The sequence below is a fragment of the Dipodomys merriami genome, unplaced genomic scaffold, assembly GCF_024711535.1.
Source record: "Dipodomys merriami isolate MVZ:Mamm:240054 unplaced genomic scaffold, mDipMer1.0.p SCAF_10, whole genome shotgun sequence".
NCBI classification, from domain to species: Eukaryota; Metazoa; Chordata; class Mammalia; order Rodentia; family Heteromyidae; genus Dipodomys; species Dipodomys merriami.
This window is the reverse complement of record NW_027202271.1, coordinates 21,164,850-21,187,934: the sequence shown is the minus strand read 5'-3', so window position 1 is coordinate 21,187,934 and position 23,085 is coordinate 21,164,850. Positions and strand designations below refer to the sequence as shown.

The following is a 23,085-nucleotide window of genomic DNA, read 5'->3' as shown; positions in this document are numbered from 1 at the left end:
AACCTTGGGTTCGACTCCTCAGTACCACATACACAGAAAATGCCGTAAGTGGTGCTGTGGCTCAAGTGGTAGAGTACTAGCCCTGAGCTGAAGAGCTGAAGGACAGCACCCAGGCCCAGAGTTCAAGCCCTACACCCGACAAAATAAATAAAAGCCATGGCTTTCAAATATAGCCCTTGGGACTACTGCTTAATTTACCAAGTGGTTTGAAAGCCTGCCAGCCTGATCAGGACTCAGAGATAGAACTCTGAAGGTTAAAGCTGCCCATTGGGGGCATGAAGGAAGGGACTAGGTGAGCTGGAGCTGCACTAGAGCTCCACTGTCAGGAGACTGGACATGGCAATAGCAGCAACCCATTGGACTGTGATGACCACATAGTCAGAAGCAGGCTCAAGTGGGAACCTTGAAGTCACAAACAGAGGTGGCTCCTTCTCCCATGTTTCTGTACTGTTGCAGTAGGTCTCTCCTTCCCACACATGTATGCTTCAGGGAGGCTTCTCAAGTGATGGGGGAGGAAAAGCTTGAGCCTAACTCCAAGATGGATCAGCTTATTCCTTTGACTCTAGTTGAAAATAGATGCCACCCTATCTGGTTCTTTCCTGCAGAGATCTTGGGTAAGAAGTTATTTCTTTACTCTTGTGTGTGTGTGTGTGTGTGTGTGAGGTGTTTGTGTGTGTGTGTGTATGTGTGTGTGAGAGAGAAAGAGAGAGAGAGAGAGTTGGGGGCTTGAACTCAGGGCATGGGCTCTGTCCCAAACTCTTTTGCTCAAAGCTAGTATTCTACTACTTTGGGCTACTGTACCACTTCCAGCTTTCTGGTTAATTGGTGATAAAAGTCTTATAGAGCCGGGCGCCGGTGGCTCACGCATCTAATCCTAGTTACTCAGGAGGCTGAGATCTGAGGATCACGGTTCAAAGCCAGCCTGAGCAACAAAGTCCATGAGACTCTTATCTCCAATTAACCACCAGAAAACTTGAAGTGTTGCTGTGGCTCAAGTGGTAGAGCACTGGCCTTGAGCTGAAGAACTCAGTACAGCACCCAGGCCCAGAGTTCAAGCCCATGACAGGGAGAAAAAAAAATGGTCACTTGGACTTTTCTGGCTGGGCTGGCTTTGGACTTTGCTGGCTGGGCTGGCTTTGAACCTTGATTCTCAGACCTCAGCCTCCTGAGTAGCTAGGATTACAGGCATGAGCCACCAGCACCCAGCTTTGGTGTGTTTTTTTCAAAAATATGTAAGTACACATTACTTTGTTTTTAGTGTTTTTTGAAAACATAAGCATATTACTTTATCATACAAATGGTTTAAAATTACTTGAGCCCCTTCCCTAGTCCTTTTACTTATGTTACAAAACCTAGTTTAACAATTTTTTTATTTTTTATTTTTGTCCAGTTGTGGGGCCTGAACTCTGGGCCTGGGCGCTGTCCCTCAGCTCTTCAGCTCAAGGCTAGCACTCTACCACTTGAGCCAGAGCGCCACTTCCGGCTTTTTTCTTTTTGCTTATGTGGTGCTGAGGAATCGAACCCAGGGCCTCGAGCATGCAAGGCAAGCGCTCTACCACTGAGCCACCTTCCCAGCCCTAGTTTAACAATTTAAAGGCAATTTCAGAGAAGTATGTAATAGATCAACATTTGGAAGTAGTTATTTTCATTATAAAAGAATCTGTTTAGAAGCCAGGAGCTGGTGGCTCATGCCTATAATCCTAGCTACTCAGGAGATCTTAGGATTGCAGTTCCAAGCCAGCTCAAGTAGGAAATGCCCAATAAAACTCTTTTTTTTTTTTTTGTCAGTCCTGGAGCTTGAACTTTGGGCCTGGGCTCTGTCCCTCAGCTCTTCAACTCAAGGCTCACCCTCTACCATTTGAGCCACAGTGCCACTTTCAGTTTTCTGGCGGTTAATTGGAGGTAAAAGTCTTATGGACTTTCCTGCCCGGGTTGGCTTTGAATTGTGATTCTCAGATCTCAGCCTCCTGAATAGCTAGGATTACAGGCGTAAGCCACCAGCGCCAGGCTACTCAATGAGACTCTTTTTTTTTTGGAGGGGGGGTGGTCCGGTCCTGAGCCTGAACTCTGGGCCTGTACACTGTCCCTCAGCTCTTCAGCTCAAGGCTAGTGCTCTACCACTTGAGCCACAGCACCACTTTTGGCTTTTTTTTCTGCTTATGTGGTGCTGAGGAATCGAACCCAGGGCCTTATGCATGCAAGGCAAGCGCTCTACCACTGAGCCACCTTCCCAGCCCCCAATGAGACTTTTATCTCCAGTTAACCATCAGAAAAACTAGAAGTGGCACTATGGCTCAAAGTGGGAGAGCACTATCCTTGAGCAAAAGAGCTCAGGGACAGCTCAAGGCCCTGAGTTCAAACCCCATGAAAGGAAAAAGAAAAAAAATCTTACGTTACTAGCATGCTCCTGCCTAAGAGAAAATATGCCTGCCCCACCCCTCTTGTTGATGTTGAGACATTGCTTCCAGAACATACTTGGAAAAAAGAAGCTTTCTCCTTAGCTCCTCCAAATGCCAAAATTCCAGGGTAGTTGCTCTGCCCAATGTCTTGCTTAGGAGGGGTCTCCTAGAGAAGGAAAAGAGTGCTGATGGGAAAGCTGGAATAACTTTGGAGAGGCAAGAGTGTGAGGTTTAAGGCTAGGCTTGCTGGAGACTGCATGGAGGGAATAGAACATACCAGGCTGGTTCCCTGGCCAGAACTAGGCTGAGATCTCCTCTGATTCTTCCCCAAACCCAGCATACCCTGTGATATACTAAAGGGATGCTTGACTTGTTTTACTGAGTAATAAAATATGTGAAAATTATTATCAAAGGACTATTAGTACAAGGATGATTGTCATGAAAAATAATGCTGACATGGCCAAAAGTCAATGCCATAACATGCTGACAATTACAAAGCAAGTCACTCGCTTGGCCCTTCTTGTGTGATGACAGCTTCCATTCATTTAGAAACACCTACCTTTCATTATCCTAACAAAGCAGATGGAGTTCCAAGATTTTTCAACCACACTATTTTACCCAACAGTATTTTCACTAAAAGGCTTTCAGAGTTAATCAGCAATAAAGAAGCTTAATAATTAGCAAGAACACATGCCTGTTGTAAGCAAATTTGTCACATAAAACATAAGTCTTGCCAAATATAAAAATGCATTAAAACATTAAAAACAATTCAAATGAAAGACACTGCTTGGCCCATTAAAAAATTTCCACTCCAAAGTGAGGTAAACCAAGCTCAGAGAGCCAAACAGCATGTATTTTCTCTTATACGTGGAAGCTAGATCTAAAATACGCTGGGACATGATAAATTATACAGGATGGTAGGCATTCACACAGGAGGGACCAAAGGCGGATACTCTTAGGTGATAAACACAAAGACGCCATGCCTATGTGCATCTGATCCTATACAATAATATTTATTGACAAGAACTCCAGGATATGGAAACAAGGTTTTTCTCTTTGTTTTTGTTTTCTTTTTGTCTTGTTTGTTCATTTATCTGTCTTCAGGAGGGTCAAGGGGCACAGAAATGGAGTGACAAAGGGTGAAAGGAATGCAGCAGTGGTACTCACTAGACACTACGCTGAAAATGAACTATGCAACTTGTGGGTGGGGACAGGAGGGAAAAACAGACACAGGAAGGGAAGAAGTGTTCTTTTTACCTGACTTATATAACTGTAGCCTTTTTGTAATAACAATATATATATATATATTTTTTTAAACCCATGGTTGGGCCTGGGAATGTGGCTCAGTGGTAGAGGGCTTGCCTTGCATGCATGAGGCCTGGGTTTGATTCCTCAGCACCATATAAGCAGAAAAAGCCAGAAGTGGTGCTGTGGCCCAAGTGGTAGAGCGCTCACCTTGAGCTCAAGAGCTGAGGGACAGTGCCCAGGCCCAGAGTTCAGGCTCCACGACTGACAAAAACAAACAAACAAACAAACAAAAACACATGGCTTTGATTAGTTTTTTTTTTTTTTTTAGAATTGAGGTTTAGAAGTTCATCCATGCCCAGTGAAAAGCCTAGAGGAGCAGTGAGTGTGGACCACTGGAGAGTCTGGTGACTTCATGGAGGCCAGGAAGAGAGAAGAGACCTGGGAAGAGTTTAGAAAGGGGAAGTCACATTACCCTTGCCCTCTCTCCCAGCCTATCATTTCACAGAAGTCAAGGGCATTTTTTTTCTCTCTCTCCTCCAAGATTTCCAAATAGCCTGGCTCATAAGATTAGGCAAAAGAATAGGAAAGCAAGGAGATGGCCAGAAGGAACTAGCAGGCCCCAATACTTTCCTGGGAACTGAAGACCTCCCCTTTGAAGCCAAATGACTGGCCCTCCCTTCAGTTATGGGATTCCATCCTAGGCTGTTTCTCAGGTGTCCCTGCACCTCTGCTCCCTTCCCATACCCCTCAATGGCATGGAGTGAGACTCACATCTGGACACATCATTTTCTATTCAAGTTGCAGGAGTGCCCTTGTGGTGACCCTGCCTTTTGAGACCTGGCTCTATATATTGTCAGCTACATATACTTTGCAGAGAGTGGTAGAGATGCCTGGGATAAGGACAAATTTGAGTTAAGGGATACCTCCCTAGCTATATTAGTTCTTCTTCCTCAGTTTAAAAATGAAGATTTAGGACCAGGATTGGTAATTCCTTTCTGTAATCCCAGTAACTTGAGAGGTATGAGGTAACAGAATCATGACTTGTGATTTTTATGTTTTTAAGTTTTTATGAGACTCTATCTGAAAAACAGACTAAAAGGACTGAAATTGTGGCCCAAGTAACAGAGTGCTTGTAGCTAGTGTGCCCCTGAATTCAATCCACAATCCACACACACACACACACACACACACACACACACATAATCAGAAATAGGGGGAATTTATGGAAACTGGTGTCACTTAATAATGACTATGCTCATTGTGCAAAACAAAGTAATACCCATGGTTGCAGAGCCATTTGTTTAATGTGTGTGTGTGTGTGTGTGTGTGTGTGCGTGCGCGAGCACACCCGCGTGCACGCACATGCGTGCAGCTATACTGGGGCTTGAACTAGGGGCCCAGGAGCTGTCCCTGAGCTCTTTTGCTCAAGGCTAACATATTAGCACTTGAGCCACAGCTCCATTTCTGGCGTTTCATGGTTAATTGGAGATAGGAGGCTCACAGACTTCCCATTTACATTGACTTCAAACCACAATCCTCTGATCTCAGCCTCCTGAGTAGCTGGGATTACAGGCATGAGCCATCAGTGCCCAGATCTGTTTAATTTTAAATTGATAAATAAAACATTTATAACCATGCATATCAATCGTGAGATGACGTTTCAAAGATCATCCATTTTAGTACTTGTTGTGAGTGCTAAGTCCAACATTTGAAGGCTGAGGAAACAAGGATGATCAAGAAGAATTCTCAATGAACTTCTGTGCTGAGCTCATTCAAGATCAATCCATATTGTCCCTTCAGAAGCAGAGTAAGCGCTTGATAGTCATTCTTTATAACTTTTTAACCCTCTCTGCACGCACAAGTAACACCTCCTTCCTCAAGAACCAACATGCGGGGCTGGGAAGGTGGCTCAGTGGTAGAGTGCTTGCCTTGCATGCATGAGGCCCTGGGTTCGATTCCTCAGCACCACATAAGCAGAAAAAGCTAGAAGTGGTGCTGTGGCTCAAGTGGTAGAGCACTAGCCTTGAGCTGAAGAGCTGAGGGATAGTGCTCAGGCCCAGAGTTCAGGCCCCACAACCAGCAAAAAAAAAAAAAAAAAAAAGAACCAACAACATACACCAAATCCCTGTCCCTGTGCAAGGCTTCACTGGAGGTAAAACTCATGCCAGATCTATGGCCCCTATGAACTGTGGCTCAACAATGCTACTTTGGTCATGATGGAACAACAATGGTCTTAAAAGATATGCATTGTAAAGCAATCCAAATCCTCACCCCAAACCCAAACTTCCTTTTCCTTGTAGATTTCTTTTGTGGAGGGGATGGACTGAGACAGACTGGTGGAGGGACTGGAGCCCAACTCACCAGAGTTCATAGGACACAGGAGAAGCTCCCTCACTCCTTCCCTTTGCCATACAGAACACAGGGCCACGGAGTCCCAAATTTAAGCCCCCAATACCCAGAACTTTGGCTTCTCAGGTTATAGGTGTCCCTTCATTTTAGTCCTGCAGAAGCCCGATCATCCTAATGCTGAAAACAGTGCTTACTAAGTGGCTGATTTGGGTCCTGTCCCAGCAGGTGACTTTGCTACCAGAGCCACAAGGGCACATGAGGGGATTGGAGTGTGCAGTTGCTCAGAAGCGCAACACTGAGCCGGGTGTGGTAGAGAGTGAGAGGGTTATGGTTCATGTACCTTCTTCTGGGCAAAAAGTTCTTGGGACCCCCATCTCAAGCAATAGCTGGGTGCAGTGGTGGAATATACTGTCAGCTGTACAGGAGGTATAAACAGAAGGGTCACAATCCAGGAAGATCCTGGCATAAATGTAAGACCATATCTTTAAAAATAACAAAGGCAAAGGGGCTAGGAGTATAACTCAAGTGCTAGACTGTCTTCCTAGCAAGGCTGTGAGTTCAAATCTAAGCACTACAAGAAGAAGAGGAAGCCGGGCGCCGGTGGCTCACGCCTGTAATCTTAGCTACTCAGGAGCTGAGATCTGAGGATCATGGTTCAAAGCCAGCCTGGGCAGGAAAGTCCATGAGACTCTTATCTCCAATAAACCACTAGAAAACCGGAAGTGGTGCTGTGGCTCAAGCGGTACAGCACTCGCCTTGAGCTGAAGAGTGCAGGGACAGCGCCCAAGCCCAGAGTTCAAGTCTCACGACTGACAAAAAAAAAAAAAAAGAGAGAAAAAAAAGAAGAAGAGGGAGGAGGAGGAAGAAGAAGAGGGAGGAGGAGGAAGAAGAAGAGGGAGGAGGAGGAAGAAGAGGAGGAGGAGGAGAAGAAGAGGAAGAAGAAGGAGGAGGAGGAGGAGCAGCAGCAGCAGGAGGAGAACAAGAAGGAGAACAAGAAGAACAAGAGAAGAGGAGAAGGGAGTGGCCCTGGTACTTGGATAAACCAAATTCTCCCCCAGGATGCTAACAGGGAGTGGCTTTTCATAATCAGGGCATTTTGTGCAGGAATTTCTCCACCCAGTCTGTGCCTTTGTGGATTTTTCTTCTGCCCTGTGGGTCCAGGTGAGAAAATCACACCCAGGCTCCTTCTCTATATATCTGGAACTTCCAAATATTGCTCCAACAAGTCCTGGGAAGTCACACCCAGTAGGTATGAGTATTGGAAAACATGACTTCGTGGATGGCCCTTGAGAATTCAAGGTTGATGCAATTTGTAGTCACTAAATAAAAACAATCTGCAAATTTGTTTCAAGTCAAGATGACTTGAGCAGGGAGGAGGAGCAAGAGAAAAAAAAATCCAGAAAGAGAGGTTGGGGAGGGATGCAAGGACTTCATGCCAGTGACCTGTAGGCTGCCCTGCCCGCCACAGCTCTCTGTGTTCTTACTTTGTTCTATCCCTCCATCTCCCTCATTTCACCCCTCTGTGTCTGCGCCTGCCCTCTGAAAAGCGGGTTCTACTTGGTGGCCCTCGTAGGCGTGTGCTACCTGCTGCACTGGTACCGAGAGTAGCAAGTGATGAGCCTCCTCTAAGTCTTCATCACTGGCTGTGACTCAGGCTTCGGGAACCTGCTGGCCAGACAGCTCGACATGCTGGCTGCGTGTCCTCAGCTGAGCAGCTGAGGAACAAGACGTCAGACAGGCTGGAGACTGTGATCCTAGATGTTACCAACACAGAGAACATTGCTGTAGCCACCCCATGGGTGAAGGAGCACGTAGGGACAGAGGTACTGCCTTCATGTCTGGTTTCTTTTCTGTGTGGACAAGCGATATCTCCTTCCTATGTGCTCCCTGGCAGGATTCCTGAAACTAGAGGGCCTGGAAATGTCACCATCTTTCTTCTCCTTACCTATAATGCTAACTTGAGCTTGATAGGAGGGAGGCTAGGTGGGTGGGTACGGTTGCAGAAGCTGGGCTGAGAGTCTGGGTAGCTTCCTAGGGCAGGACTGGGGAAGAGGAAAGAAAGAAACATGGAGGAGGTTAACAGGCAAAGTCTGATGATCCACTGGATGTAAGGGGAAATAACAGGAGTGAGTTAAATGACCCATTGAAGCAGAATGTATAGGATTTAGAGCAGTAGGCCAGTGCATGCAAAATACTTGAAGTGATATTCAAACATGCATGCTGTGCCATCATCCTGCTGCCCCGGACTTCTAGCTGATCTTGCTCCAATCTTGTCTCACATTTCTTTTTTCTTTCTAGTAGTTTTTTTTAATTATCATTTACTTTATTGTTATTATAAAAGTTAGGTAAAGAGGATTACAGTTACATGAGTCAGGTAATGAGTACATTTCCTTTCATACAGCGTCTTCCCTTGTAGCTCACATTTCTATCCGATTTATTTGCTTTATTGTTTTGCTTTCCAAGTCCCCTGAAATCCTTGTCCTCTGCCTGTCCATTTTTGCAAAAGAAAGCAATCCTGTTGGGGGTGAAGTTGGCTGATCCCAGTTTCTGATCCTAGTTTCTTCGAAAGACTGATATAGAGCCAGACAGAGGAGGTTCACTCCTGTAATCCTAGCTACAAAAGAGGCTGAGATCTGAGGATCACGGTTTGAAGACAGCCCAGGCAGCAAAGTCCATGAGACTCATCGCAAGTAAACCACAAAAAAGCCAGATGTGGAGTCATGGCTCAAGTGGTGGAGAACCATCTTTGAGTGAAAAAGCTAAGGGACAACACACAAGCCCTGAGTTCAATCCCCAGTATCAGCACACACACAAACACACACATACACACAGAGTACACATATACACACAGACAGATGATCTTCAAGAAGACATGGGAACAGGACCCGGTGGAGGTAAAGGAGACCTATTTGAGAAGTTTCTGTCATCTTATTACTAAGCAGTACACAGTGGAAGAGAAACAAACTTGCTTGGAGTCCTGGGTCCCTCATTTGCACCTTCATCATTATTGGGTCCATCCTGCAGGCTCTGACTCCCTGGCAAAATGAGGATGTTTAGCTCTACATAAGCTAGCCACTAAAAGAGGCTTATTAGACTGGGAATCGCTGTCTTATGTGACTCTCTGCTCCCCAAATTTTTAAAAAAATCATACTGGGGTTTGAACTTATGTTTGCCAAGTTGGTGCTCTATCACCTAAACCACATCCCCAGCCTTTTTTTTTACTTTAGTTATTTTTCAGATGGGGTCTCACTTTTTGCTTTCATATCTCAGCCTCCCTGAGTAGCTAGAATTACTGGTGTATGAGCCACTAATGCCAGGCTCCAAATTTTTTTTTTGTTTCTTTTCTTTTTTTGGGGGGGGGGGGTCCGGTTGTGGGGCCTGAACTCTGGGCCTGGGTGCTGTCCCTCAGCTCTTCAGCTCAAGGCTAGCGCTCTACCACTTGAGCCACAGCGCCACTTTCAGCTCTTTTCTTTTTGCTTATGTGGTGCTGAGGAATCGAACCCAGGGCCTCTGGCATGCAAGGCAAGCGCTCTACCACTGAGCCACCTTCCCAGCCCCAAATTTTATTTTTTTGATACAGAGTTTTGACTTGAACTCCTAAGCTCCAGTGACCCTCCTACTTCAGTTTCCCAAGTAGTTGGGACTACAAGCACATACGAACAGGCCTGGTTTCACTCCCTCTCTCCATTTATTTATTTATTCATTCATTCATTCATTCATTCAGTTTAAAGTCTGAAACTGGAACTTGAATTTGGTATCTGCCACTTTCACTCATTGATTAGCACTCTACCAACTGAGCCACACCTCCAGCTCTTGAATCCTCAATATATATATATATATATATATATATATATATATATATATATATATAGCCAGATAGTCAGATAGTCAGTAATGGGTTTGAACTCAGGGCCTGGGTGCTGTCCCTGAGCTCTTTTCCTCAAGGCCAGTGCTTTACCACTTTGAGCCACAGTGCCACTTCCAAATTCTCAATATTTAAAGAACTAAAGCCAGAAAGAGAAGACACTCAGCTGTTTGGGGGATGTAAGGTTTGGGGTCCACCTTGAGAAATCTGAGTAGATTTGATTTGGGAGTGTATTGCTGGGGCGGGGGGCTAGGGAATCTTAGAAACTTTCCTGGTAATTTGGAATTGTTACAAGAAGTAGAAAATTTACATTAAAGATTTTTTTTTATCCTAAATAGAGCTCAACATATACAAAAACATTTTGGTAAAGACACAAGTTGACTTTGCCAGGAGCAATAGATTACACAGACTGCCGAACATCTACAACTGGTAAACAAATGTCTGGAACACCCTACCACCCATGAGCTACATACCTACCTCCCTGGGAGATGTTGTAGTTGACTGGAATTCCCCAAGGCTAGTCCAAGGCTCTGTGAAGTCAAGATTGGGATATGCGTATAGAGCTGGTGGGGTTCTAGGTAAGGGACAATGTGTTGTGGGAAGGGAATCTCTGATCTCCAGGGTTTTGTAGGCCTCTTAGCTTCTCCCCTTTGCCCCTAGTTTTTCCTGGGACATTGGGTCAGGATTCTGGAACATGGGGGGAGAGGGAGGGGTTGGTAAGGGTGTGGGGGGGGGCGTAGAAGAGAGGAAGGAGGACTCTGTCCTCCTATGCTTAAGGTCATAGAGTGGGGCAGGGGGGTAGAAGGGCACCCTCAGCCTGATTTCTCAGGCTCAAAATGGCAACTCAGTAGGGAGAATGTTATTTCAGAGTTTGTATGTTAGAGGGTCCCCTGGCCCTGCAGGAAGCCCCATATTCCTGCTTCAGTAGCCTGCATTTTTACATTTGAGCTCAGGACACTGTGTTAGCCAGACTCAACAGAGAGGCCCAGGAGGTGGCTGGGCTTGGCCCAGGTCTATGTTGGATTAGTTCTAAGTCATCTTTCTCTAGGGCCAGAGCCAACCTGTGACCTCAGGAATTGAGAGGCCCACTGTCTCTGGCCTTGTTCAGCCCTTGGTTTCTCGCAATCACAACTTCCTTGTTTCTGTACCCCAGAGGTTAATAGAGATGAGGGATGCCTGCCAATCCAAGACAGGCTGGGCTGTGCCTTGGGGAAAGAATGAGGTGCACGTGTTTACCTTCCACCATTCAGAGAGGGGCTCATGCTCTCACAACCCCCCCAGCCTGCCTGCAATACCACCCTTGTCATATAATGACCCCTTTCTGAAGTGACAGTGTTTTATCTGATTCTAGAGAGCTGATGAATCATGGAGCAAGATTATGCAACCTTTGCCCATCCCCTGCAGGAAATTTTGTGACCCCAATCTCTGTGTGTGTGTGTGTGTGTGTGTGTGTGTGTGTGTGTGTGTGTGTGTGTGTGTGTGTGTGTGTGTGTGTGTGTGTGTGTGTGTGTGTGTGTGTGTGTGTGTGTGTGTGTGTGTGTGTGTGTGTGTATGCTGATATTAAGGCTTGAACTCTGGGCCTGGGCATTGTCCCTGTGCTTTTTTGTTCAAGGCTAGTGCTTTACCACTGAGCTACATCTCCACTTCGAAGTGTGAGCCACCAGTGCCTGGCTGTGACCCTATTTCTGTGTCAGACTCTTTAAACAGGAAAGATACAATCTGGTGAGGAGACTCATCCTGCGGAATGGTGACTCTGGAAATTAAGCCACAGAACCACTCTACACCCCAGCATCATTCTATCCCTGCTACCTTATGTAATCCTGGGTGGGGTCCCTCTCAACTCATACCTGGCTTATTTTCCTATGCTTTAGCAGGTTCCTCCTACCTTTCTGTGAGTTATCTGCCTGTCACCTAGAATCTCTCCTTCCCTTGCAAGTCCTGACTCTGACATTTTTCCAAGTCTTGGCCCTCAAATGCAATAGCCTCTCCCATTCCTACATCTCATCCTTTTCAATGCTTAGGACTCTACCCAGGTCTTCCTTTCCTCAGTTGCTGTGAATTCACCACTGGGCTGGACCCCAGTCTTAGTGATGTTCAGACCAAAACCAGCCACTTTCTGTCTTCTTGTCCCATAAATACCAAAGTTTCATGCCTCCTGATTTCTCTTACCACCTGTGGGTCTTTCTGCCTCTCATTGGCTATATCTTTGAGTCACTTTGACTGTTAGCCTTTCTTCCTTCTGAAAATCCAATTAGTCACAGCATCAGAGGCTTCAATAATCCCTTCCTCCCAGGTTTCCACCTCCCTCCAGGCTTCTTAGCCGGCTCATTAGACCACCTAAAATGTGCCTGGTCCCCAAGATGAAAGGAAGATGCTCTGCTTGGGCCTTTCCTCTGCCTGGGAAAGCTGGTGTACTTTTAGCTGTCTCCCTATTGGCCTGGTCACCAGGAGCTGGGGTATGGGGAAAATGTTGGACTAGTTAGGAGTAGACTGGTCCTTGCTGGTATCCTAAGTCTCACTCCCAAAGGATCCAGGTCCTGATTACCTCAAGTCTTTCTATTTTCTGAATGTTGGGACTCTCATTTCCAGAGTTCCACATAGTAGGCTACTGCTGTCTCTGACATCAACACCCAGTCTGGGGAAATCCTGTGTTTTCATCACCTCTCCTAATGGAGAGACTTACTTCAAATCTCCAAAGAGCTGATAATCTGAGCTGTCTTTCTCTTGGAGCATGGAGGGTACAGTCTGATTTTTATTTGTTTTTGCATTAATGGATTCATCTTAATTTTCCTCTCATAATAGAAATCAGTTTAAGTGCCTACACTGGTGACAAATGCTTTTGATTTCTAGGCAGGAGATGAGACTAGGGTGGGGTTTTTTCCCCCTAGAAGGCTGTGTGGACTGAATCCTCTTCTCATTCATCCTCTCTTGCCACTTGGGTGAATGACCCTTTTGCATCCATGTTGCCATGAGCTTTCCCAGCTTGGGTCCCTTCATCCATCAGGGAAAATGGTGAGAAAAAGGCAGTCTCCAGGACTGTCTGAGGTGGCAAGGCTTCAGGTTGGACTTGAATTTCTTGTATCTGAGCTAATTGGTGTGGTGATGCATCTACCTATAAAATTATAGAGTGGCTCACCCATGGCCTTGCATCTGTTGCAAGGACTAGAAACTCTCCTTCCTCCTGCGTTCCAGCACACTGTCAGCTAGCTCCTAAGGACCAGCCTCTCTGGCTGTCTCTTGAACCATCAGCTCCCCACTGATCCATGGCGGCACTCACAGACTTCTCTTTTATGTATCGTTGGTTCAAGAACTGTAATCTGGTTCGCAATCTGTCAGAGAAGTATGTCTTCATCACTGGCTGTGACTCGGGCTTTGGGAACCTGCTGGCTAAACAGCTGGTTGATCGGGGCATGCGAGTGCTGGCGGCTTGTTTAACTGAGGAGGGAGCTCAGAAACTTCAGCAGGATACTTCCTACCAGCTACAGACCATCATCCTGGACGTCACCAACACCGAGAACGTCAAGGCAGTGGCCCAGTGGGTGAGGGACCAAGTGGGCGAACAAGGTGGGGTGACTTTTTCTATTTAATCTCTCTCTCTCTCTCTCTCTCTCAGCATCTGACAACACCAGGGACATTGATGTCTAAATGAAGTGGTGGCAGAGGCGATGTAGGAAACACTCTCGGAGGCTGGGGCAGTGGGGTTGGAAACCACTACATGGCTTGGCATTTTCCCATGCTGAAGCAATTACCAGAGGAAGGTATCTCTTCCAGACATTCAGAGGGACAGAGCAGAAGTCTCAGTAGGAGTTGAGGCTGGGAAGATATGTTCTGGAAGTCCAAACCTTTGAAGATGAAAGTGTTCCTCGGAGGCTTAAGCCCTACTATCAAACTGGGTGGGGTGGCTTGAACCTATAAAATGAGCTCCTCAAGATGCTGAGATCAGAAGGATCACAGTTTGAGGCCAGATGAGGCAAAACGTTCATGAGGCCCCAAGCTGGGTATGGTAATGCATCCCTGTATCCCAGCTACAACAGGAAGCATAAATTGGAAGATCATGGTCAAGGCTGGCCTGGGTGTACTGTGAGATTCTTTTGAAAATAAATAAATAAAGCAGAAAGGATTGGGAATGTGGTTCAAGTGGTAGAGAGCCCACCTTGTAAATATATGCCCTGAGTTTAAACCCCAGTATTTAGAAAGAAATAGTACTATCATCAGCACTAAAGAAGTACAAATACATTTCTTTTTTCTCTCTCTCTCTTTCTTTCTTTCTTTCTTTCTTTCTTTCTTTCTTTCTTTCTTTCTTTCTTTCTTTCTTTCTTTTTTGCTGGTATGGGGCTTGAACTCAAGGCCTAGGCACTGTCTCTGAGCCTCTCTGTACTCAAAGCTAGCACTCTACCACGTGAGTCACAGCACCACTTCTGGCTTTTTCTCAGTAATTTATTAGAGATACGTCTCATGAACTTTCCTGCCATGGCTGGTTTTGAACTGCAACCCTCAGATCTCAGCCTTTTGAGTAGCTAGAATTACAGACCTGAGGCACCAGCACCTGGCATGAATATATTTCTTATAGGGATCAGGCTAGGGGCAGGGGCAAGGGAACAAAAGGCCGGATCCAAGTGTAGGAAAAAGGAAAGGCAGATCTCTTCCTTATGTCACAATGGATGCTGCCACCTCCATCCAAGTGTCTGCTCCATTGGGAGCTGAGATCTGAGGATTGTAGTTCAAAGCCAGCCTGGGTAGAAAAGTCTGTGAGACACTTGTCTCCAGTTAACCACCAGAAAACCAGAAGTGGAGCTGTGGCTCAAAGTGGTAGAGTGCTAGCCTTGAGCAAAAGTACTCAGGGACAGTGTCCAGGCCCTGAGTTCAAGCCCATCACTAACCAAACAGGAGGAGGAGGAGGAGGAGGAGGAGATGGGGGGGGGAACAACCTATGGGCGAGGGCCAGACCAAGATTGTGTGAAGACCAGAAGACTTCTAGCATACAAGGTGTGGACAAAGGATAGCAAGGATGTAATAAGAAGGAACAGGATAGGTCTGCTACAGAAGCAGCAGCCTGGTGGGGAAGTCTTCACTTCTAAAGGAATAAGGCTGAGTAGGGGAAAGAGAGCCCTGGGATCCAGAAGGAAACCAACAGGAGCTCTTTGCCTTTTTTTCTTCCTTAGCATTTATCTTTTTCCAATCTGTAATGTATTAAATCTATTTCAAAAAATTCTTTATCTGTTTTCTCTACTGGAATAAAAGTTCCACCTAGGAATCTCAATACATAGTTGTTGAATGAACCAATTAAGGAATAATTCAGCCAGGGTGAGCCCCTCCTCTTTCCACTATGCTGTCCTAGCCTGCTCCCTCCTCTTAGTTCTGGACTATTCTTGGTGGCCTTGAGCTAGTAGGTAATGGTCCCTTGTGTTTTTCTGGAGATGCTGCTGATTCTTGTGTGGTTCTTTCTCTCTGTGTGTGTGTGTCTCTCCATCTCACCCCCAGGCCTCTGGGCCCTAGTGAATAATGCTGGTTTGGGCCTGCCCAGTGGTCCCAACGAATGGCTGACCAAAGAAGACTTCGTAAAGGTGATCAATGTGAATCTAGTGGGACTCATCGATGTCACCCTTCACCTGCTGCCTCTCATCAAGAAAGCCCGGGGCAGAGTGGTCAATATGTCCAGCTCTGGTGGTCGTGTAGCTCTCATTGGTGGTGGCTACTGTGTCTCCAAGTTTGGTGTCGAGGCCTTCTCTGACAGCATCAGGTGATTGGGCCCTGGTACCACACTGCCTAGGTGGTGACCTTGAGGGGAGGGGCTGGGGCCAACCCAAGAAAAGAGAGCTGAGGGAGGCATCATGTGAGTACAGCAGCTATGGAGAGGAAAATTAAAAAAGTAAAAGAAGGAAGACAGACTTCAGTAAGCTTTCCCCAAGGATCAAGACCTGAAGGGATGAGAAGGCTGGATGGATGGCCCTCTCTTGAGCAGGCATAGAATGAGGGAAACTGCCTTACTCCCCCAGGAATGAGAGAGACACATTCCCCAAACAGACACTGTGGTCTGGGGGCAGAGGTGCCTGGGATGGATGGAGTCCAGTGGGAAGGAAGCTGTGGGAGTCAAGACCTTGGTGTAGATTGGCACTGATTGTCTTTTTGCTGAGTCTGCCTAATGCAGATTGCACAAATTACTGGATTTCCAAAGAGACTGAGGCCCAAAGGCAGACTTGTTTACATGCAACAGCTGTCAGAGCGGGGAGAGGTACCGTCAAACTCCTAGAGAGGGTGACTCTCCCTGGTAACTGTCATATTGAATGTCTGGACTGATTGCACCTCTCATTTCCCAGACGTGAGCTCCATTTCTTTGGGGTGAAGGTGAGCATCATTGAGCCAGGGAACTATCGGACGTCCATTCTGGGGACGGAGGGCATGGAATCACGCATGCAGAAGCTCTGGGATCGGCTGCCTCAGGAGACCCGGGACAGCTATGGAGAGGAGTATTTCCATGCCTGTGAGTCCCGGGATGGGAGCAGGGTTTACCAGAGAGCCAGGGTTTAGGAGGCTGAGGTCTGAGCATCACGGTTGAAAGCCAGCCTGGGCAGACAAACCCAAGAGACACTTATTTCCAATTAACCACCTATAGGCTAAAAGTGGAGCTTTGGCTCAAGTGCTTGGAGCACAAAAGCTAAGGGACAGAATGCAGGCTCTGAGTTCAAAAGCAGAGCCAGCTCAAAAAAAAAAAAAAAAAAAAAAAAAAAAAAACAACCTCGCTGGGCACCGGTGGCTCACGCCTGTAATCCTAGCCACTCAAGAGGCTGATATCTGAGGATCGAGGTCCAAAGCCAGCCTGGGCAGGAAAGTCCATGAGATTCTTACCACAAATAAACCACCAGAAAACCAGAAGTGGCTGTGGCTCAAGTGGTAGAGTGCTAGCCTTGAGCTGAAGAGCTGAGGGACAGTGCCCAGGCTCAGCGTTCAAGCCCTACAACCAAAAAACAAAAACAAACAAACAAACAAAAAACAAGGGCAAGGGACTGGGAAGGTGGCTCAGTGGTAGAGCACCTGCCTTGCATGCATGAGGCCCTGGGTTCGATTCCTCAGCACCACATGAGCAAAAAGAAAATTTTAAGCCGGAAGTGGTGCTGTGGCTCAAGTGGTAGAGTGCTAGCCTTGAGCTGAAGAGCTGAGGGACAGCGCCCAGGCCCAGAGTTCAGGTCCCACAACTGGACCCAAAAAAAAAACAAGGGCAAGAAGATCTTGGGGTCACCATCTCCCTTTCAGCTTTCAGTTGACAGAGCCAGAGACTCCTAGGATTTCAGTATCTGAGGCCATACGGCAGTGAGTAGTGGAGGGCTGAGGTTTAAGACAACAATAGCTACTGGGGTGGTAGGAAGGTCTGCCAAGAATCTGCTTAGGCCAGGCCCCTGCTCCCAAACATCATGTGCCGGTGAGTCAGGTGAATAATACACATGATAGTTGTGTAGAAAAGTGATTAAATTCATGGCTGCTGGAGCCAGGATGCCTGGGTTCAAGTCTTGACTCTGTGGCTTGTTTGCTTCCATTTTCTCATCTATTAATGGAGCTAATACGGGTGCCTGCTTTATAGGTTACTATGAGGGTTAGTGTGTGAAGCTTTTAGCACAGCACTCTTGTTAAATAACAAGGAAAGTAAACACACAGGAAGGTCCCCTGGCAGCTTGCTTCCTCTCCCTGAACTAATGCTGTCCTGTGAAAGTTGGGGCCATGGAGGCTGAAGGAGGGATGACTCAGCTGTTTATTGAGCATCTAGACTGTGCCGCACAGTTTGGGGATGACTGGAGTCCCTGCCCAATAGGGAATGTGAGAGGACATGGCATTGAGGAAGAATGGCCAGAGGTTGGATACATCCTTAGGAGAGAGACCACAGTGAGGACTAAAAGACCTCACATTCCTTTGGAGCATCTAACCTCAAAGCTGGGCTAGATGGTTTGAGGAAGAAAGAATGGATCCATCAGACTTGCTAGGTTTTTTCTTTTTACTTGTGAGTGTGGGGCTTGAACTCAGGGACTAAGTGAGCATTGTCCTTGAGCTTTTTTGTTTAAGGCTAGCACTTTGAGCCACATCTTTACTTCTGTTTTTTGTTGTAGTTGTTGTTGTTGTTTTGTTTTTGGTGGTTAATTGGAATCTCATGGACTTTACTGCTCAGGCTGGCTTCAAACTGAGATTCTCAGATCTCAGCCTCCTGAGTAGTTAGGATTACAGGTGTGAGCCACCAGCAAGCACCCAGCCTCACTTGGTCTTTTTGAATCATAGTTTCTAGGGCTTGAGGAACCTCTAGAAGCCCCCTCTGTGGTGGCAGAAGCCAGCTCTGGCCCAGTTAGCCAAAGTAACCTTGATAGGCATCTTTCTTCTCCAGTTGCCTATCTGGTAAGGAACATGGAACTCGTACTGTGCTTGTCTAAGAGTCTCCCTTCCTGCATAGCAAAACAGCTGCGCACCCAGCCTGTCCCTACCCCCTTTAGGCCTCAGTAGCCTAGAAGGAGTCTAGGCTGAATTTCCCTGAATTATTGAGTTATTAATTGAGTGGTCCAGAATATCCCTAATCCAGTTTTCTTTATCTATCTTCCTTGGCTGCATAAGCATGCCCAAGAAGCAAGTTTCAATCATGGGTAAGCTCAACTCTAGGCTGCCCATGTACAGCTTATCTACTAGCTTTGGGCAAGTTACACAACCTTTCTGTTTTCTCATCTGCAATTAGTTATGAGAATTAAACATAGATCCCCTGAAGATCAATCGGAATTACGAGTTTGTGGCAGTGGTGCCAAGCAATCCTTTTTTGGGGTGACGTTAGGGTGTTATCTCTAGTTTCTTCAAAAGACTGATAGAGAGTTGGGTACAAGTGGCTTGTGCTTATAATTTTAACAACTCAAGAGGCTGAGATCTGAGAATCAAGGTTTGAAGCCTGCTCTGGCAAAAAATGTTTGTGAAATTCGTATCTCCAATTAACCGCTAAATAACCAGAAGTACAGCTGAGGCTCAAGTGTAGAGTGCTATCTTTGAGCAAAGTTGCTCAGGGACAGCAGCACTCAGGCCTTGAGTCCAAGCCCCAGTATCAGTGCACATGCGTGTACCTGTGTGTGTGCACACGTGTGCGCGTGCGCACGCACACACACACATTTTGTCTGCTGATTCTTCCACCCCCTACCTGGGAAAATTCTCTCCATCCTCTTGGCCCTCAGGAGTGCCAGAGCCCCGAGCACCCTGAGCCTGACCTTGCTGGTGGAAACCTAATTTCAGGTTCAAGGTCAAAGGCATCCTCAGACATTATCAATCACAAACAACTCTGGCTTTCAGCAAGTGTGACTGTTTTGAGGACCCCAAAGTATATATAGCTTGGTGTTTTCAGTCCAGTGATTATTGTCTCCAAGAAGCAGCAAGGTGATTCCTCAGAATGTGGGGGTAAACATGTAAGTGCCTCTGGCCTGTCCTCCCCAACCTCCTACAACTGTCTTGACCCTGAGGAGATGAGTTTACTGCCTTTCTGGACCACTCCAGTCAGGACAGCTTCTGCTCCTAGTTTTAATCCTTTGTCAGGCAAGTCTGCCTCTCAGACCCTCACTGAAATCTGAGTCTCCCCAATTTGTCCCAGAGTCCCAAGGTAGGTCCTGGTGAGGGGTTGTATGGCCTGTGAGTCCTAGCAGGCTTGTACCACCAGTGTACTCTACCCTTGAAGGTCTCTACCTCGGAGCACAGTATAAGCAGAAGACCCCTCACCCATTGGACCCCTGGGTGGGTTTACATCGTGATGTCCTTATGACCTAGGACTGGATGGAAAGGGGAAAGCTCAAAAGAAATCATCTTTTATGAAGACTAACAGGCTCTCATTTCTCTCCCCAACTATGCCCTGAAACAGACACTGACAACTTAAAAACCTTTGCCCGTCAGTCAGAACCGAGAATCAGCGATGTCACCAATAGCATTGAGCACGCCATCGTTTCCCGGAGTCCCCGCATCCGCTACAACCCTGGCCTGGATGTCAAACTCCTCTACCTCCCACTGGCTAAACTGCCCACTTGTGTGACGGATTTCTTCCTCACCAGATACCTACCAAGGCCAGCGGACAGTATCTGAACCTGGGAGGCTCAAGGGGCAATCAACAGAGTGCAACATGGGGGTGGAAGGATTGTGGGGTCCCAAGAGGTAGAATCAGACACCCCAGGGGTATTGACTGTGAAGGACACTGTCCTTGGCTGACACTCACTGGGACAAATGACGCTTCCACCCACTGGGGCCCCCAGAAAACTGAGATGGCCTTTATAGCTTTAAAGACATGTGGCATAGCACCAGCTATCACCCAGGAAGGGTATAAGTTTTTTCTGGACCTAGAAAAATCAAGGAGGGCCAGAGACTGGTGGATCATACCTGTAATCCTAGCAACTCAGGAAGCTGATATCTAAGGATTAGTGTTCAAATCCAGCTCTGGCAGAAAAGTCCCTGGGAAACTCTTATCTCCAGAAGTGGAGCTATGGCTTGAGCTCTAGCCTTAAGCAAAAGAGTTCAAGCCCCATAACCACCCCAAAACAAACAAACAAATAAGAAGAAAGAAATATGGAGGGCAAAATTGGCTTCTGCTGAATCAGAAGCTGTCACCCTCTGAGAAATTCTATGAGAGAGTCTAATCCATGAGGGAACCTCACCCCTTTCCATAGACCTCTCAGATATACTAACTTAAAGCACACTACTACTATGAAGCACATAGTAGGGTAGCCAGAAGTACGAGCACATCTGGCAAGTCTAAAATTCTTTCTTTCTCTTTACACTTGTCTATTGTAAGTGACTGGGACCCACATGAAATCACTTATTTAATTGCCATTGATTAATAAATCAAATATTTTTTGAGTAATCACTACCTATCAGGCACTATGAAAGCTCTGGGGGGGATATGAAGATGGTAAAACCAGTCTTGGTTTTGTATTGTTTGTTTTGTGTGGTTTTGTTTTAGCACAATGTGTAACCACAGAGATAAGACACTGGTGAAGGAACAGAAACCAACAAACAAATATTTAAATGGAACTGGGGTGCATCTTGCAGTAGTTCCCAAGTTGGCTGTGCAACATAGGTACCCAATTAGCTCAAAGTATCTATGGGCCCCAGTGATAGAAAATCAGATTCAAGTAACCTGAGATAGGGCGCAGATCTGGGTATTGGTCTCAAGGACTAAATGCTTAGGATGCACCTGGGCACCTGGGAGTCACTGATAGTTCCATAGAAATAACTAGTACTGAAAAAAAAAAAAAAAGAAGGGCTGGGAAGGTGGCTCAGTGGTAGACTGCTTGCCTTGCATGCATGAGGCCCTGAGTTTGATTCCCCAGCACCACATAAGCTAAAAGAAAAAAAGCCGAAAGTGGCGCTGTGGCTCAAGTGGTAGAGCGCTAGCCTTGAGCTGAAGAGCTGAGGGACAGCGCCCAGGCCCAGAGTTCAAGTCCCACAACCGGACCCAAAAACAAACAAACAAACAAAAAAAGAATACCCAGAGGAGGAAGTGATCTACCATCCCATTCACCCCAGTCTCTGAGTTCAACAGAGTTTAACAGAGTTATTTAATAACTCAACAGAGTTATTTTTTAGTTCAAGTAAGTGGTAGAATGTGTGTGTGTGTGTGTGTGTGTGTGTGTGTGTGTGTGTGTGTGTGTGTGTGTGTGTGTGTGTCTGTCTGTCTGTCTGTCTGTCTGTCTGTCAGTCTGTCTGTCCTGGACTTAAACTCTGGGCCTGGGTGTGGTCCCTTAGCTTTTTCACTCAAAGCTGGCACTCTACCACGTGAGCCACAGCTCTACTTCTGATTTTTTTTTTGGGGGGGGGGTCCGGTCGTGGGGCCTGAACTCTGGGCCTGGGCGCTGTCCCTCAGCTCTTCAGCTCAAGGCTAGCACTCTACCACTTGAGCCACAGCACCACTTCCGGCTTTTTTCTTTTTGCTTACGTGGTGCTGATGAATCGAACCCAGGGCCTCGAGCATGCAAGGCAAGTGCTCTACCACTGAGCCACCTTCCCAGCCCCTGATTTTGTTTGTTTTTATTTTTAGTATCTTTCCCAATAAAGTGGGAATAAATAATGTTTTCCCAAGGGGCAAAAGTAAATCACACATGAGATAACACACATGTCAAGGAGAGGTAGAGCCAAAAAATGGAACTGGGGACTCATAGGCCAAGGTAGAGAATTGGAACTTTTGACTTCTATGCATTAGAGTCACCACATTTATATAGAGAGGGATTTGTTTCCTTAATCTCTCCCACATGTCCTCTGTCTGTTCTAAATCTACCTAATTTCTAGAATTCTAGGTCTCTGTGTATTGGTTAGCATCCAGAGACTTTAACTGAGAATTCAAAGAGAACTTGTTGACAAGTAGCTGCAAATACCTCAATGATCTCTGACTTTTTAAGAGGAGGGAACCATGAAAAGCTATTAGGTTGGATTCTCTGACTAAATGCTTATTTTGGTGGTGCTGCTTTTGCATAACAAGCCATGTTTGCCTTTCAAAGGATGGATGAGTGGATGGATAGATAAGTAGATAGATTGTGGGGGGACAGGTAAAAATCATAGATCTCACCCAGCACCACTGGCTCATGCCTATAATCCTAGCTACTCAGGAGGCTGAGATCTGAGGATAGAAGTTCAAAGCCAGGCTAGGCATTAAACTCTGTGAGACTCTTATCTCCAGTTAACCACAAGAAAACCAGAAGTGGCTCCTGTGGCTCAAGTGGTAGAGTGCTTGCCTTGAGCTCAGGGACAGCGCCCAGGCCCAGAGTTCAAGCCCCATGACTGACCAAAAAAAAAAATCAGCTCTAGAATCAGACTTCCTAGATTTAGATTTCCCTGTACCATTTATTAACTGTGTGACCTGGAGCAAAGTTTTAATCCTTTTTTCTTCTGATGAAAAATACATAATAATATTATCCATTTCATAGAATTGTTAGGAAGAGTAAATGAATTAATATGAGTAAATAGATTAAGACATTGACCTTAGTAAATGTTATTCTATTATCATTTTATTTCTGTTTTCTATTGACTTGGGGTGGCTTAGAGCCCAGGTTATGTTTTGAGAAATCTCCAAACTGCCATCCAGAGTCATTGTACTAGTTTACATTCCTTTTCTCCATAGCCCTCTAACATTTGTTAATCTTTCAAATGATCAATGTTGGACAATCTAAGTAGGGTAAGATGGAATCTCAATGTTGTTTAGATTTGCATTTCTTTTCTGGCCAGGGATACTGAACGTTC

General features: G+C 46.2%; 1 protein-coding gene across 1 annotated transcript; it reads left to right on the top strand.

Annotated features, from left to right (window-relative positions):
* The first annotated feature begins 13,124 nt into the window (after positions 1-13,124).
* Positions 13,125-19,941, top strand: Sdr9c7 (short chain dehydrogenase/reductase family 9C member 7). Its single transcript, XM_070036495.1, has 4 exons — positions 13,125-13,425; positions 15,343-15,601; positions 16,179-16,342; positions 19,724-19,941. The coding sequence occupies exons 1-4, from the start codon at positions 13,125-13,127 to the stop codon at positions 19,939-19,941; spliced, it is 942 nt and encodes a 313-aa protein (XP_069892596.1).
* The last annotated feature ends 3,144 nt before the right edge of the window (positions 19,942-23,085 follow it).

Bases quoted from the DNA above. Each gene is read 5' to 3' on its own strand.
- Sdr9c7 (XM_070036495.1), top strand. From the start codon at position 13,125: ATGGCGGCACTCACAGACTTCTCTTTTATGTATCGTTGGTTCAAGAAC. The intron at 15,602-16,178 runs GTGATTGGGCCC...CTCATTTCCCAG, and splicing joins GCCTTCTCTGACAGCATCAG to ACGTGAGCTCCATTTCTTTG. The intron at 16,343-19,723 runs GTGAGTCCCGGG...GCCCTGAAACAG, and splicing joins AGAGGAGTATTTCCATGCCT to ACACTGACAACTTAAAAACC.